General features: G+C 32.5%; 1 protein-coding gene and 1 long non-coding RNA gene across 2 annotated transcripts; one reads left to right on the top strand and one right to left on the bottom strand.

The window, feature by feature from the left end:
• The first annotated feature begins 833 nt into the window (after window positions 1-833).
• Window positions 834-2,083, top strand: LOC143043701 (uncharacterized protein KIAA1958-like). Its single transcript, XM_076215883.1, has one exon. It carries the CDS (start codon window positions 1,148-1,150, stop codon window positions 2,081-2,083), a length of 936 nt encoding a protein of 311 aa, XP_076071998.1. The 5' UTR covers window positions 834-1,147.
• A 10,589-nt stretch (window positions 2,084-12,672) lies between these two features.
• On the bottom strand, window positions 12,673-13,918 carry LOC143043371 (uncharacterized). Its single transcript, XR_012968345.1, has 2 exons — window positions 13,742-13,918; window positions 12,673-13,038 (listed from the first exon to the last, which is right to left on the bottom strand). It is a non-coding gene; the product is annotated as an uncharacterized LOC143043371 (long non-coding RNA).
• Between the last annotated feature and the right edge of the window lie 1,360 nt (window positions 13,919-15,278).

Raw genomic sequence — 15,278 nt, 5'->3', positions numbered from 1 at the left:
CCTGGTTATTTATTTCCCGCACTTTTACATGTTTGTTTACAGTGCGTGAGTGTAATCTATTTCTGTCTGACTACGTGGGGTCGATGAAGTTTATTAAACGATGTATTTGTTTCTGGCAGCTTAACGTTTACTAAACGATAGTCATCGATGACAAAATTTCGGGTTAGAAACAAATGCACTCATGCATATCTACTTATAACCTATTGGTTTTTTTCTGTGATAATATTTGTAATATGTCTGATGTTTACTAGCCATAATTTAAGTAACTCGAATAATTCAAGCCCTTTCCGTGTCCGATTTTCTCCCACACGAGATGTAGCCTTCGTAGATCAGCGGAATATAACGACTGAATTATTCGGGTTATAATTTAAGTGTTAAACCAGATAAGCAATATTATTACAACATGTACAATTCATCAGTGTTACAGGCAGTATAAATATATCAACGAAATGTCATCATATAAAAAGAATCCGAGTATGAAAAGTGACTGCAATGAAATTTTATCATATGAAAAGATTCTGAGTATGAAAAGAGACTACAATGAACTTTTCAGTTGCATAAGCGACTTCTGTTATTATGTTAGTTGATGTTATGTTGAGTCACACGTTGTTGGTTGAGCAGCAAAACACATATATATAGAACTACGGTAGCTTTAATACTGGCAACGTTAAGGTTTTTCCTGTACGTTATAATGCATGTGAACGACTACCTAAAAATGGCAATGCAGTTTCCGATTATAAATGAAATGACAAACACACAACAGTGTATTCATACTATCTGTACATTCGGGTTACCATATTTAAAATGTAATAGCGCTATATATATATATTAGTTACCCTATGAAAAACTGTTGGTTAGTATGTAGATACACTATGGGTGGGACTAAATGCACGAGAAAGCTCTGCTTTCGAGTGTGTTTTAGTCCTACCCATCGTGTATCTTCATACTGACCAATCGTTTTTCATTAGGGTAAATAATATGTGTCATGGTTGGTTTTAGAAAACAATAGATCCCGTGCATTCGCTGCCCAGTATTTTTTTGCCCTGTCCATGGTGTATCTACATACTGGCCAATCGTTTTTCATATAGGGTAAATAAAATGAGTAAAGGTTATTAGGCCCGTGCATTCGTGGCACATAACCTACACTATGATGGACGTGACGGAGATAGATTTTTTAGAGGCACACTGGGACAACACTGTCGATGATGTTACTTTGTCGCAAATTTGCAATGATATAGAAAATGAAAACACCGCAGTTGAGAAGCTAGAAGATTTAAGTTTGAGTCAAATTATGGACATGTATGAGGTCAACGCGGAGATGGATAAAATGATAGACACGCCGGGTAGTTTTGATTTAATGGAGGTTGAAATAATTCCTGAAAATGTTATTGAACAGCTTGAGAAGGCGCTTGATAGTTTACATACTTCGCGGTATTCGTTTGTCGACGATGCAAGTGTTGGAACTTTGATAAAATCTACAGAGAGCAAAAACACACGGAAAAATACCAATTGGAGTATAGCGACTTTTAATGACTGGAGAGGAGAACGGATGATGAAAACAAATTGTGCTATTCCTGAATTGCTGAACTTCACGGCTATGGATATAAATCAGTGGTTGAGCAAATTTGCAATTGAAACTCGCCGGAAAGATGGAAAACCTTACCCTCAAAGAACACTGTACATCTTATGTGTCGGTTTATTGAGGTGTCTCAGAGAAAATGGTGTCAATTTGAACTTTTTAGATGAACGTGATTCCAGGTTTTATGAATTCAGACGCGCGCTGAGTGCAAGAATGATAGAGCTTACCGCTCAAGGGGTGGGAACTACAACAAAACAAGCCGAGCCCATATCTAAAGAAACAGAAAAACATCTCTGGGATAAGGGCCTTCTAGGGAAGACCACCGCAAAATCCATGACCAATACCATGTTCTACTATAATAGTAAGCTATTTGGATTACGAGGGGTCGACGAACACAAACATCTAAACACAGACCAGTTCGACCTTGGAGTAGATCAGAGAGGGAAATACATAACTTTCAACGGGAGGGCTAGTAAAACATACTGTAACGAAAATAGATCATAGTTCATTTATTTTGATGTGAAACACCAGTTGTCTTTCCCTATTAATTGTGTTTTTATATGTATATAAGTTTCTCCATAGTTGGAGCACCATCTATTACTTAAAACACCCCTAAAATTGGTATAGTCTTGATTTTCACCCCTTCAAGTATAATGGACCGTTCCATATGGTAGTATATAGACCAGCTCAAGACCGAGAAACTTTGTCAGTTATATGTGGACCGTTGAAGTGATAACATCAGGGATTATTTTCCAACAGGTAAGTAGAGTGAATTAAGTGATTCCAAAGGATATATAACTAGTGTTCGGATTTATATGTGGATATTGCAATAGTGATTGTGATACAATGTATAAAGTGAATCTGATATATATAAGTGATTATTGTATTAATGAGAATACAAGGTGTATACTTGCTGGTGTTGCAAGTTGTACTATGTGGAAGTGTGAATACTTCATAGATTTGTATTAGTGAGAATACAAGGTGTTTACTTGCTGGTGTTGCAAGTTGTTATATTGTGGAAGTGTATTAGTGAAAGTGCACTGTGTTTAATTTTACCAGTTGGGAATATATTCATTTCGTTCGGATTCATAGTGATAATTAGTGTGTGAGTTGAGCTGTGTTCATATACATTCCTTGTGAATTGAAACATTGTGCAAGTGTAATTGTGTCATTGTGTTATTGTGGTTAGTTGCAGACTAACAAGGTGATACTACATATTGGTGGACGTTGTAAATAGAAGTTGTATATATGTGATTTTGTGTTCATACGTTTTGTGTAATACTTACTTGATGCATGTTGCAAAGTAATCTGTTGGTGACATGGTGTAATAAAGGGCCGTATGCATGTTGCATAATAATCTGTTAGTGACATTGTGAATAAATCGGTCTGATACATGTTGCATAGTGATTTCATAGTGACATTGTGTATATATATTCTGTTATGAAATAAAAAATGGAAAACAACACGTTTTATAATTTATTGCGTCCGAAGCGCTTTTCTGGATTTACCTTCATCAGGAACGCTCAAAGCCAAACATTTGAAATCCGAAGATGTATAAGTACCGAAAATCGTTGAAGAGCTTTATGTCAAAAATACCTAAAATAAATAGCCAAATTCATCTAAAGCCAACTTTGCCTGAGGGAGTTGAAACCTTAGTTTCATAATAATTTCAAAATTTATAAACCGACAATTTTAGTAAAGTTTGTTAAATCATGTCAGTACCGAAGCACTGACTACTGAGCTGATGATACCCTCGGGGACTGATAGTCCACCAGCAGAGGTATCGACCCAGTGATGTAAAAAATGGAAAACAACACGTTTTATAATTTATTGCGTCCGAAGCGCTTTTCTGGATTTACCTTCATCAGGAACGCTCAAAGCCAAACATTTGAAATCCGAAGATGTATAAGTACCGAAAATCGTTGAAGAGCTTTATGTCAAAAATACCTAAAATAAATAGCCAAATTCATCTAAAGCCAACTTTGCCTGAGGGAGTTGAAACCTTAGTTTCATAATAATTTCAAAATTTATAAACCGACAATTTTAGTAAAGTTTGTTAAATCATGTCAGTACCGAAGCACTGACTACTGAGCTGATGATACCCTCGGGGACTGATAGTCCACCAGCAGAGGTATCGACCCAGTGATGTAAAAAATGGAAAACAACACGTTTTATAATTTATTGCGTCCGAAGCGCTTTTCTGGATTTACCTTCATCAGGAACGCTCAAAGCCAAACATTTGAAATCCGAAGATGTATAAGTACCGAAAATCGTTGAAGAGCTTTATGTCAAAAATACCTAAAATAAATAGCCAAATTCATCTAAAGCCAACTTTGCCTGAGGGAGTTGAAACCTTAGTTTCATAATAATTTCAAAATTTATAAACCGACAATTTTAGTAAAGTTTGTTAAATCATGTCAGTACCGAAGCACTGACTACTGAGCTGATGATACCCTCGGGGACTGATAGTCCACCAGCAGAGGTATCGACCCAGTGATGTAAAAAATGGAAAACAACACGTTTTATAATTTATTGCGTCCGAAGAAAAAATGGAAAACAACACGTTTTATAATTTATTGCGTCCGAAGCATTATGAAACATTGTGTCTGTGCATTGTGAATGAGGTACTTCACCCGGCATTTTGATTAATGTGCATTGTGTGGCGTATATATTTGACATTGTGAATTCATTTAAGGGTGTGTTAATTGTTTTAGGTAGGACAACTTCTTGTGGTGAAAAAAAAATGAGTTGAACACTTGAAATCCTGATTTATTCAGATACGGATCCATTGATCGCCCGGTTACACGTTACAATACAAAGGTAAGACGATTTTCCTATAATTGTGTTGATAAAATGCATTTGATATACCATTGTTTATTCGTTAGGTTACTAATTCGCCGAAGCGAAAGACTTTTCGAACTGTCTGTGTTTATCGGTGCTAATAACAGGAAAATACCGAGAAAACGAAAAATTGAAAAATGGGGGGGGGGATGGTACATGTATGTTTTTGAAAAATAAGACAAACAAAAAACCCGCCAATTATTGGGAAATAAACACCTAATTATCCCCCCTTTCCCCCCAAATCACACACAATGTATAGGTTAGATCAGTGGTCGGTCCCTTAAAATATTTTTTTATTTAAATTATAGAGTATGTGGTTAATAAATTATAAACAGTATTGGTAACTACAAAAATATTCCTAGTGATGATAAAATAACCTTGTACTGTAATTTTAATCGGGTGAATGAGCCATGGGTGGGGATGGGGGGTCACTTCGGTTAAAAGTAGGTACAGGTGTGCCGGTGGGATTCATATATTTATCTGTTTATGCTAACAATTAGTATCTATAGTGCGTTACAAGTTCGGTGTTTGCTATATTATGGTTCACTTAGAGGCTGTTTATCACAATGCCAATTATATAAATGCAGTATTTAAACTAGAATGTTGTTTTTTTGCTTTATTTTTAGAAATTATTTTGCTATTAATAGATGTAACATGTTTTTCAAAAAGACACCCTTCATGCTCTTTTAAAAAGACAAAACTTCTGTAAAAAGTCAATAGTTTTGTTGACTTTTGCAGCCCAAACCTTATATTGTATTATACTTAGTACGCTAATGAATGATCTGAAATCTATGTTAAAAAGTTTAATTTTGTCAATTATTTTTCGGTTGTTATTACAAAAAATCTTAAAATAAAATACGTCATTATCTCCAAGCCCAATTTACCCCCTAGTACCTATTTTGATTTGGACTGGTCATTGTTATTCAATTTCCCACAGTTCAATTGGACATGGATATAAATTTTCAACTTTACCTATTACATTTCTATTTATTTACACACGTTTATACAGTAATTTAATTGACATCCAGTGAGCACGCGGACGAGTTCATCTTTTTTATGAATGAACACAAGGTTTTGGAAGGATCTTACTTTTTCACATATTTTTCGTATTAATACAAAGAATCTTTAAAGTATCAAAATAGCACATTTGTGGTTTTAGATATGTATTTTAGCAGTGCTTTGCATGTATTTTAATGTGCCTTAAAGTTTGCTGTTATATCTTATATCTATATATATATCTTGTCTGCATGTTTGTGTGTTTAATGTTGTGTTTATGTTATTTTATATTATGTTTGTATTGTTATATGTAAATCGAATCAAAATAAAACTTTCTCATTCGTATTCGTTTTCGTCAGAAATGGAAGAAACTTTATAGATTATCCCTTTGTATCCATTTAACGAGTTGTTATTTAGAAGATAAATACTGAAATACATTTTACACAAGTTTATGCAAGGTAAACAGTAAGCTATCAGGAAATGCATTTTTCACTACGATTTTACTGTTACAATTCCGAATAAAACAATGTTATAAAGGTGATTGTCATAAAACAAATAAAAATCCTTATGCATTTTCAAGCAAATTCAATTATAAAACATACGGTTGTATGCAGGAGGGGCACCAATAATCCATATCCCTTTAATTTATAAAGAAATATCCCATATCTCTAAAAAAAAAAAATCGTCAAGTTAGTATACATCAAATTTCAGAAGCAAATTGATCAATATCCTTTTAAATAAAATATAAAATAATCTGTATCCCTAAAATAAAAATGGCAAATCATCAATATCCCTTAAACCCCTATACAACCCACAGACACTTGTCTCAGAATTTTGTTTCCCTATATACAATTTACCTAAATCTTATATTAAGGTAGAAAAGGAAACAAATTCTGAGACAAGTGCCTATGATACAATTTTCACAAATAGCTCGACAACAATATTCATTGTTTTTTATTTAGGCCGCATTTCTTTCTTACCCAAATTTTGTAAACGTTGTGTCGCGTTTGTTGTTGTTTTCTAAACGCTACAAAAGTAGAAACAAATACATCGTTTAATAATTCTTTACTGACCCCGTTTGAACTTTCAATAAGGCATGCACATGTTGTTGGTAAACAGACTTTTAAAAACGTAGAAACATCGTTTAATCAGGTTGTAGTACGAAGAAACAAATGTAGCGTTAATTGTACTGACAAACGACAAACTGCAGACGCATTTTTATCGTTTTCATAGTTTGTCAAAGGTTATGCAAACTTTGCAAACGTATGTTTGAAAGAAATGATCAAAACATGTGCGCGCTTAGCCGTTTGCATCGTTTGTGTTAGAAAGAAATGCACTCTTAATTTGTTGGATTTTTTTGTGAATTTCATTTAATACCGTTCAACGCGGACCTCAACGAAAACACCGATTTTTGTATTCTGGTAGATTCCTCCCTTCTAAAGAGCACCCTCATAAATGAGTTGAGGCAAGCAGGATATCCGTTGAATTCCTTCATTGATTGCATTTTGTTTCCTTAACACTCTGATATCGAGCCGAACGCGCCAGGTCTATTGGCAAAAGTGTATTTTAATGAAAGTAGAAATCATAATTGCCGCGTCTTAATCGATGACTGCGGTTATAGACTACTGACTTGGAAAGTAGATATATACACGTGGATATATATATCTTAATGTCAGAACTATATCAATGTTTACTTTTCTAATTTTTTTATTGAACATGTTGAAGGTGGACTAAACCAACGCCATTTATCCGCCAAGAACATCAAACACTACTTCCAGAATGATGAGCTTTATGAGATTTACGAATACTACTTCCAGTTGGTCGGCAGTTTAAAAGGAAATTGTTTTTACAGAAGACCGTTAGATTCGAAAAATGGTGTAAAATTTGGTGAGCAACCTATTGGTGTAAACAAGCTTTCCTCCATCATGAAAACCATGTGTGCTGACGCAGGCGTTGAGGGATATTTCACGAATCACTCAGGAAAACGTACTTGTGCCACAACGTTGTACCAAGCGGGAATACCCGAGCAAGAAATCATGTACAGAACTGGGCACAGGTCGGTCGAAAGTGTAAGGAAGTACAAAAGGGCTGCTGACGATATGCTCAAAGATATTTCAAATGTTTTGGAACCGGAGGCGATACCCGTTAAAAAAAATGAGATGTGAAACCGTGACCTCTCCTTCCGTGACTTCTGAGAATGAAACCGACGTAATATCAAATATTAATATACCATGTGGTGCGCACAGTAATTTTAGTGGATGCGTGTTTCACTTTGGAACTCAAAAGTGAATGAAATGCTTATTGTGGGATTAAAATGTGTTTGGGATTATATATTGAGGTGATACTTATGTTTACTATAAATTTATGCTGGTTCCGATTACAAGGAAGTAATTTATTTTGTGTGGTTATTATAAAGTGCGATTTCGTTATATTTTCGAACATGCGTGTGATGATTAAAAACGTATTAATAAAATTGAATAAAAGTCCCACTTTAGTTTCTATTTCATTGTTATATTCCAATCAATCAAAATTGACGGGGGTATATAAAAATCACCGGGTCAGTCTTTATGTCCGTCCGTTAGTCCTTCCTTCCCCCTTTCGTTAGTGAGTCTGTCTGTCTGTCTGTACGTGAAACTTGTAAGCACCCATAAACAGATGCATGGATCTTAATGAATCTTTAGAAAACAATTCATATATTATACTATGTGAAGATTTTGCACGAAGAAATATTAATTCGGAGAAAGAAGCGATCCGGAGTTTGTAAACATTTCGTTTGAAAAAGAATGAGGTATACGTATACACCACTGTTAACAAAACTTTTAATTGGTTAACCAATTGAAGGCTTTGTATAAAACAGTGGGTTTGTATGTAGATACCTCACTGTTTTTTCAAGGGAAATTTGCTGCAACTATGGTACATATATATATATATATATATATAGAGAGAGAGAGAGAGAGAGAGAGAGAGAGAGAGAGAGAGAGAGACAGAGAGAGCCATTGAAGGGATGACGCGCTAACAATTTTGCTCTTGAAAACCGATAAATTTATCCACATTGCACCATTACGATCCTTATATGTCAGTTGTATTTTAAAAGACAAATGTATCAACTAGCTAATGAGCATCAGTTAAAGACCTTGTCTGCATTGATTCAACTTAAAACTATTGTCTGATCGGTTGTCAGGTGGAATTTTCGAAAATCCATAAACATTTAAAAAAATTCTAATTAAATATTTCGTGGAAGGGCAGACTAGATTTTTTAGTGGTCGAAGACTATAAACCCTAGTTATCACACACAAAAAAATATAATTTTTCGAAGATATGCATTTTCATCATCCAACTTGAAAGACTGTCGTCAAGTACTTTCAGTAAAAAAAATAGCTATTCGAACACACCTACTCTGTTTTTGTGATTCATTAGATAGGTATTTCACTTAACCCATTTATGTCATCTTTTAGTACTGTGATTTTTTTATGTTATAAAGTCAACCTGTAGCTTTGATATATAAAAATGATAGAATCTGAAGCGAGACGATGTATGAAATATTCTTGCTTTGTACGATATCAAGACAAAATATTCAACTCAAACACGCCCTATCATAAAAAGGTGCACTCGATTTTCTCTTTTCGATACAATTGTTACCCATTTTTTGGAATTTTTTCTTGAGTCACATAATGGAAGGGCAGACACGAAAATTACTGAACTTATAGATTGATATGTTTTCCGTCCGTGGTAAATTTTTTTTTTATAAAAATCGGAGGTTATTCATTTTCTTCATCCAACTTGAAAGATACCCATGTCGTCGACTTGATATCTAATTGTTCTGCTTAACTATGCACTAAATAAATTGAAAACTTATGCAAATGGTGTTTTTAAAATAAAACACTTCGTAATTGAGAAGAAAATTGTAATTTTGTTTGTTTCTATTAACTTTTAAAATGTTTGTCACTGTAGTAAACATTACAGTGAACATTTCTCGCCTTCTCTAATAAAGAGCTTCGATTCTTTTGTTCTATTTCAACCGGGTTTCCGACTGGTAAAAAATGAGTTTTTGTTGTTGTTTCAAATCATAGTGTATTGTTTTGTGTGTATATATCATGCTGCATGCACATCAATCCGTCGGGCTCTTCATTAAAACAATAAATATTCTTATCCTGCCACATGTTATGTTGCACCTGTTTAACCATTTCGGATTAAATGTTTTTTCCAAGTTTTAATCTACATTTTGTCATTTTTGTTCATAAGAGGTTGAGATAAGACGAAGAGATATCATTGACAAAATATAACTTTAAATAACTGGGCAATTTTCCATGAATAAAAGGTTGACGACAAAGGTATTTGTTCAAGTGATTCAAAAATTGTCAACTTTAGAATATAAATGAATATTTAAATGTAGACTTATTGATTGATTATATGGATCCCTACGTCCATAATTAATGTAATTTCTAAGCATAATTTTAAATTATTAACCCTTTTTGTTTCTATCGCCTTTTATTTTTATATGTATTACTTTATTGTGTATTATTATTCGGTATAAAATGTTGTTTTGTTGATTTGTTATCATTTATTTTTAATCATAATTTTGTTATGATTTAGTTGAAAATAACTCCTTTAAAGACTATTTGGTTCATCATAAACTTGTATCATATAATACCAGAAAACTAAAAACTTTGTACGCTAGACACGCACTTCGTCTAAAGAAGACTCATCAGTGACGGTAACATCAAAAAACGTTAAAATTGCCATATAAAGTACATATTTGATAAAGAGCAATGCATATAAAATCCGAAAGATTTTGCAAATACAACTAACGTAACAGTCATTCCCAAAAAATGGGTACAATTACAAAATTTCAGTGTCGCCGGCAAATAACCACAAAATGCAAGCTTAACATATGTCACAGATAATCTTTTTCGTGTTCTAAGTGATTAATATGTATACTAAAATAAAATTATATTCTTTTGTGATGTATATCGTAAATATATTTGTGTGATTTTCTATTCAATATACGGAAATCACACGAATTCCGAATGTCGCCAAGAAAAACTCCAAATATCGGTGTGAATTAAAATACTTTATTTCATCTAAATCATGATTAGATTTGCTTTTTTTATTTGACACTATATTGATTTTTATCCACAAAAATATTTTAGAATCAAAAGTTATAATATACACTTTGATTTACCCATTAAACCAATGTCGCCGATAAACGTATAACCTACCGTAACGTATCTTTAGGTACAGTCAAAACATATTTATATGATTGGAAATCATGCCCAAAGTGACTTTAAGCAAAGTTGATAGATCAAATTTTAAAATCCTGCCTTTAACTTTTATTGCAATGAAACGAAAAATCAAAATAAATCTTCTCTTTCTCTTTTTTTTCGATTGTCGCATATAAGAATCCAACCTACGTTACGCGTATTTTGGAACGCTCTAACCAAGAACAATTCAAAATGATGATTATTTCATTGAAAGCACCCATAAAGCTTCTCAATAATCAGTTTTGAGAAAGCAACTCAACAATATTGTTACATATTTCCATGTATAATGTAAATAAAACTAACCTCCGTTTAAATAACCTCCTTGACGCAGTTATTTACAGTTAAGTTGTCAGACTTTTTTATCAGTATCAGCAGCTGCCGACACTGCCGAAAGTCATTTTTGTAGCAGACATCATTTATTATAAAGAAAACAGACAAACAAAATACAGATTTTGAGAAAAAAAAATGTTGTTTTGAGAAAGGTAGGTTAACTTGTTTTTTTCCCTATTATGTGAGCAACATTATAACGTTTAATAAACGTTATATCAGCCATTTTCTTAGATTTAAAATAGTCTACAACACAACTTGTGTAATTACGACGACAATCATAACTTTAACAGCGGTTTATGGCAAACATTTTCAAGATTATTTAGGACTCATCAATGTAACGGAGGTTATGCAATAAAAAAAATCTAAAGATGCATGTAAACACGATCATACCAATTGAAATCCTTGTACATTGTTACAGTGGGATTTCCAGTGAAACTAGAACAATAGAAAAGTCACTCTTCTTATGAAAGAGATAGAAAAGGTCTAAAAACAGGAGAGACAATTTACGCATAAAACCCGATATGCATAGGGATGAATATCTCTTAAAACACAAAACCATTATATAACTTTTATACAACCACTATAAATAAAGTATATGTTAAAGCTAAATGTGTTAATATATGATTTTTTAATTGCCAAACATGCTGTAAATTGAACAACCTATTGTTCAACATAGGGGTGTGTAAAAAACTGCCACATTTGACTGCATATTTTTCTTTTTTTTTGAAAAAAATATATATCAAACCTTAATAATGTAGCTTTCTTGGTATCCAATTTTTAACGTGTTCCGAAATGTAGTTTCGTCACAAGAATTTTTCAAAGTTGTGTCATTTTGCCTATATGAATGTCGGTAAATTCGTATGATCGAGCACACCGACAAGTATATCGTTGGAACAACTCGATATAATGTAATCAATATACGTGAAAGATTACCTAATGTGAAGTTTATCAAAATCATCATAACTTAATTGATCAACACATTATGTTTGAACAACATGAGTCCTACAATATAAGATTTAAAGGTGCATATCATTTACATTCAACGTTTTTATTGGATTTTTTTTTACTACAATGTAACCTCGAGGTTCAACGTTGATAGTTAAAAAAAAAATCCCAGAATTTTTTTGAATGATATTGTAAATGATATGAACCTTCGAATTCTTATAACATCGGAATAGAAAATATGTGATCCGAATTAACCATGCACGTGTGTTACAGAAGATTATGAACTTTTATGATTTAAGGGTTTTTCTTAAACAATATTATGATCCCAAATTTGATGAATTTTGTTGGCAATACTTTAATATACACACTACATATAACAAAGTATATATTAAATCTCAATGTATTATTATTATTAGGAAAAATGTTTGACTCTGTAAAAAAAAATCTCCCCCCTCCCCCGTATTACATGTAATGGTTTAAACCTAAAGGATTCGCACTAACTGCCCAAAAGGGGTCCGCTCCAGTCTTGAATCAGTGAAATTGTTTATCATAAACAAAATATTGTCTCACACTGAAAGGGGCAGTCGGGCAACATGCACAGCCCGGATTGTCAAAACAACTAAGATTTACAAAAATGATTACAAACAAAAACCATCAGTTGGACAATCTTACTGGAATCTGATTATCTCTACTGATAAATAATGCAACACTAATGACACATTTAAGTTTTGGAATGATTTTATTCACAAAGAATGTTTCTCGTTGGTATACATTTCTATGCTCTTGTCTTTTCAGAGTTTATATTGGAAATTAAAAATTGCTGCATGAAAGACACTAGCTCCACATTCCTATGCATATGATTTTATATGTATGAGAATCATTCCATAAAATATTCGTTTGATATCCTTTCAATGCATGACACTGTCTAGTGGTTTTTCTGCCACAATTACAAGGAAAACCTGGCTAAACTTGTGCTAAATCAAACACTTTTAAAATCTTACATCGCTATTGATGTTAAGCAATTATTTAAAGGGCCATCCGGAACTGTTGGGTTTTATGACAGTCTTCCTTCCATACACACCATCGCTGCAAAATAATTTGAACATTCAATTAGATGATTATAATATTATTTGGCAATCCAAAGAGAACCTGAAAACATCAGACCACAATAAACAGAGACCCCAAAAAAAAGCCAATTTTACTTTACAATGAAATTGAAAAAGTAGTTAGTTACATGTCAAATCATCTTTTGGCTGTCGACAAAAAATAAATAAAATCTAAATTTCGTAGCATTTTACCCCCCCCCCCCCTTTTTTTAACTGAATTTGTTCAAGGTATGGTGGTTTTACCCCTTTTCAGATTTCAGTATGTCATGTTGTATATCTTTTATAAATTAGATGAATTTCTAGCAAGTTTCTACGATATTCTTTATCATTTGACAAAATACTATGCATCTGAATTAAATTGTTTACTATTTGAAAAAGCGCGCCTTCTTTTACTTTAATTTACTTCCCTTTATTTCACATAGCAACAAATATTAAAAACTGCCACATTTGACTGCATATCAATTTTTTTTCCCCAAAAAAATATATGTCAAGCAGCATAATTAACTTTACAAATTGGGAGAAAATCAAGATGTTCCGACTATAGGTTAGTATTAAAAAAAAATAATGAAAGGTTGGCATGATTCCAGGTTTGAACCCTGACGACACTTAAAATCGAAAATTCACTTATTTACCTATCATATGGAGATACGATGATGTGATAAACTTAACAATTAATAATTTACCTGGTGCATTATCATATTCACATTACGTTGACACGTCTCAGTTCGTCTGTGTTAGCTCATTTCAAGCTCGTAAACAATGTACACCATTTTCCGCTATTCTTTACCGATTACCTCTAGTCAGAAGAGCCCACTGTTTACAGGGGCGATAATATTTTGTCACCAGTTCACGCACTGGTTATAGATACCAAATCAGTTCATCAATTATCACTAATAAAAATCAAAAGGTGATATCAATCATAGACGACATCATTGATTTACGTTACGGAGGATAGAAATTTAAGGAAAAAAAGTTTTTTTTCTCTAACAGGACTTTACTCTTTTTAGATAACGATTTACTAAGAAAAATGTTTAATTCTGTTGTCTTGTTTGTCATTTAATTCCAATATTTACATTCATTTATGTGTTTGCTGTTGGTAAGAACTGGAATTGTCCGTTATGGAGGTTTTAAATGTCGTTACGGGGGATAGAAATTTTAGAAATGAAACTATTTTGACTCCAAAACTTCATAGTTGAGTATAATACATACATTATGGTGTGAAGGAATATGACATTATCTGTATAGAGTTAATAAAATTAAGTTGAACAGTATTCAGTTTAGGTAAAACATATTTTTGAGTGAAAGTTCATGAATCGTTACGGAGATTTTGACAAGAACAAGTCCATTTGACTAAAAGAAACATATAACTTGATAGAAAACAGTTTTTTAGTTTGTAATGTCAATAAATTGTTTAGAAAAGCTAGCATTAAATAGTTAAGTGTTACTATGTATCAGCATTCAGATACTGGTTTGATATCAACCTCCGTAACAAAGATGGGGGTGTGTACTAATACAAGCATAAAAAATACATACAAGTGATTCAAAACATAAATAATAGGTTTTTTCCTGGAAAGCTGTATTATGAAACTAAAATATTATACAGCATAACATTTCATTAGTTTAAATTTATTACTAAATAAGTTGTGAAAACTACTTATTTGAATTATTTTTTAAACACTATATTAATTCAGACCTTAAAATTGGTATTTGCTTTCAATATATACAGAATAATACGTATAAATCAGTTTGCTATGGTGGTAAATGTAACCTATTTCACATGAGCCTGAATTTAAATCTTGTGTTATTCTCTAATGCAATTTTTAAGATGACTTTATACAACACTAACCTCCGATACGTTCATACTTACCTTGTTTAACAAAAAATACTATAACTAGAAAACAACTAAAATGGTGTAAGTAAAAATTAAAAAAATGACAGACTAGATATAGACACAGAAGAAAACAACACTCTCTCTCTGCTCAGTTGAAATTTATTTTTTAACAGTGTCTACATTCGAATTGTACCCATTTTTTGGGAATGACTGGTAAACATTTGACAAAGCATGTTCACTGCATGATATAGCCTGAAATTGAATGCATGTACATTTGAATTTTTTATATTGCACACAAATATATTTAACAATTTTAATTTTGACTTCATATACATTTCATTAATTTTAAACGAAATTCACCTTTTCATAATTTGTGTATCTGAAAAACA

This window comes from Mytilus galloprovincialis, chromosome 8 (assembly GCF_965363235.1).
Source record: "Mytilus galloprovincialis chromosome 8, xbMytGall1.hap1.1, whole genome shotgun sequence".
Taxonomy (NCBI): domain Eukaryota; kingdom Metazoa; phylum Mollusca; class Bivalvia; order Mytilida; family Mytilidae; genus Mytilus; species Mytilus galloprovincialis.
Note: the sequence above shows the minus strand (reverse complement) of the source record. Positions and strands in the feature narration are given on the sequence as shown.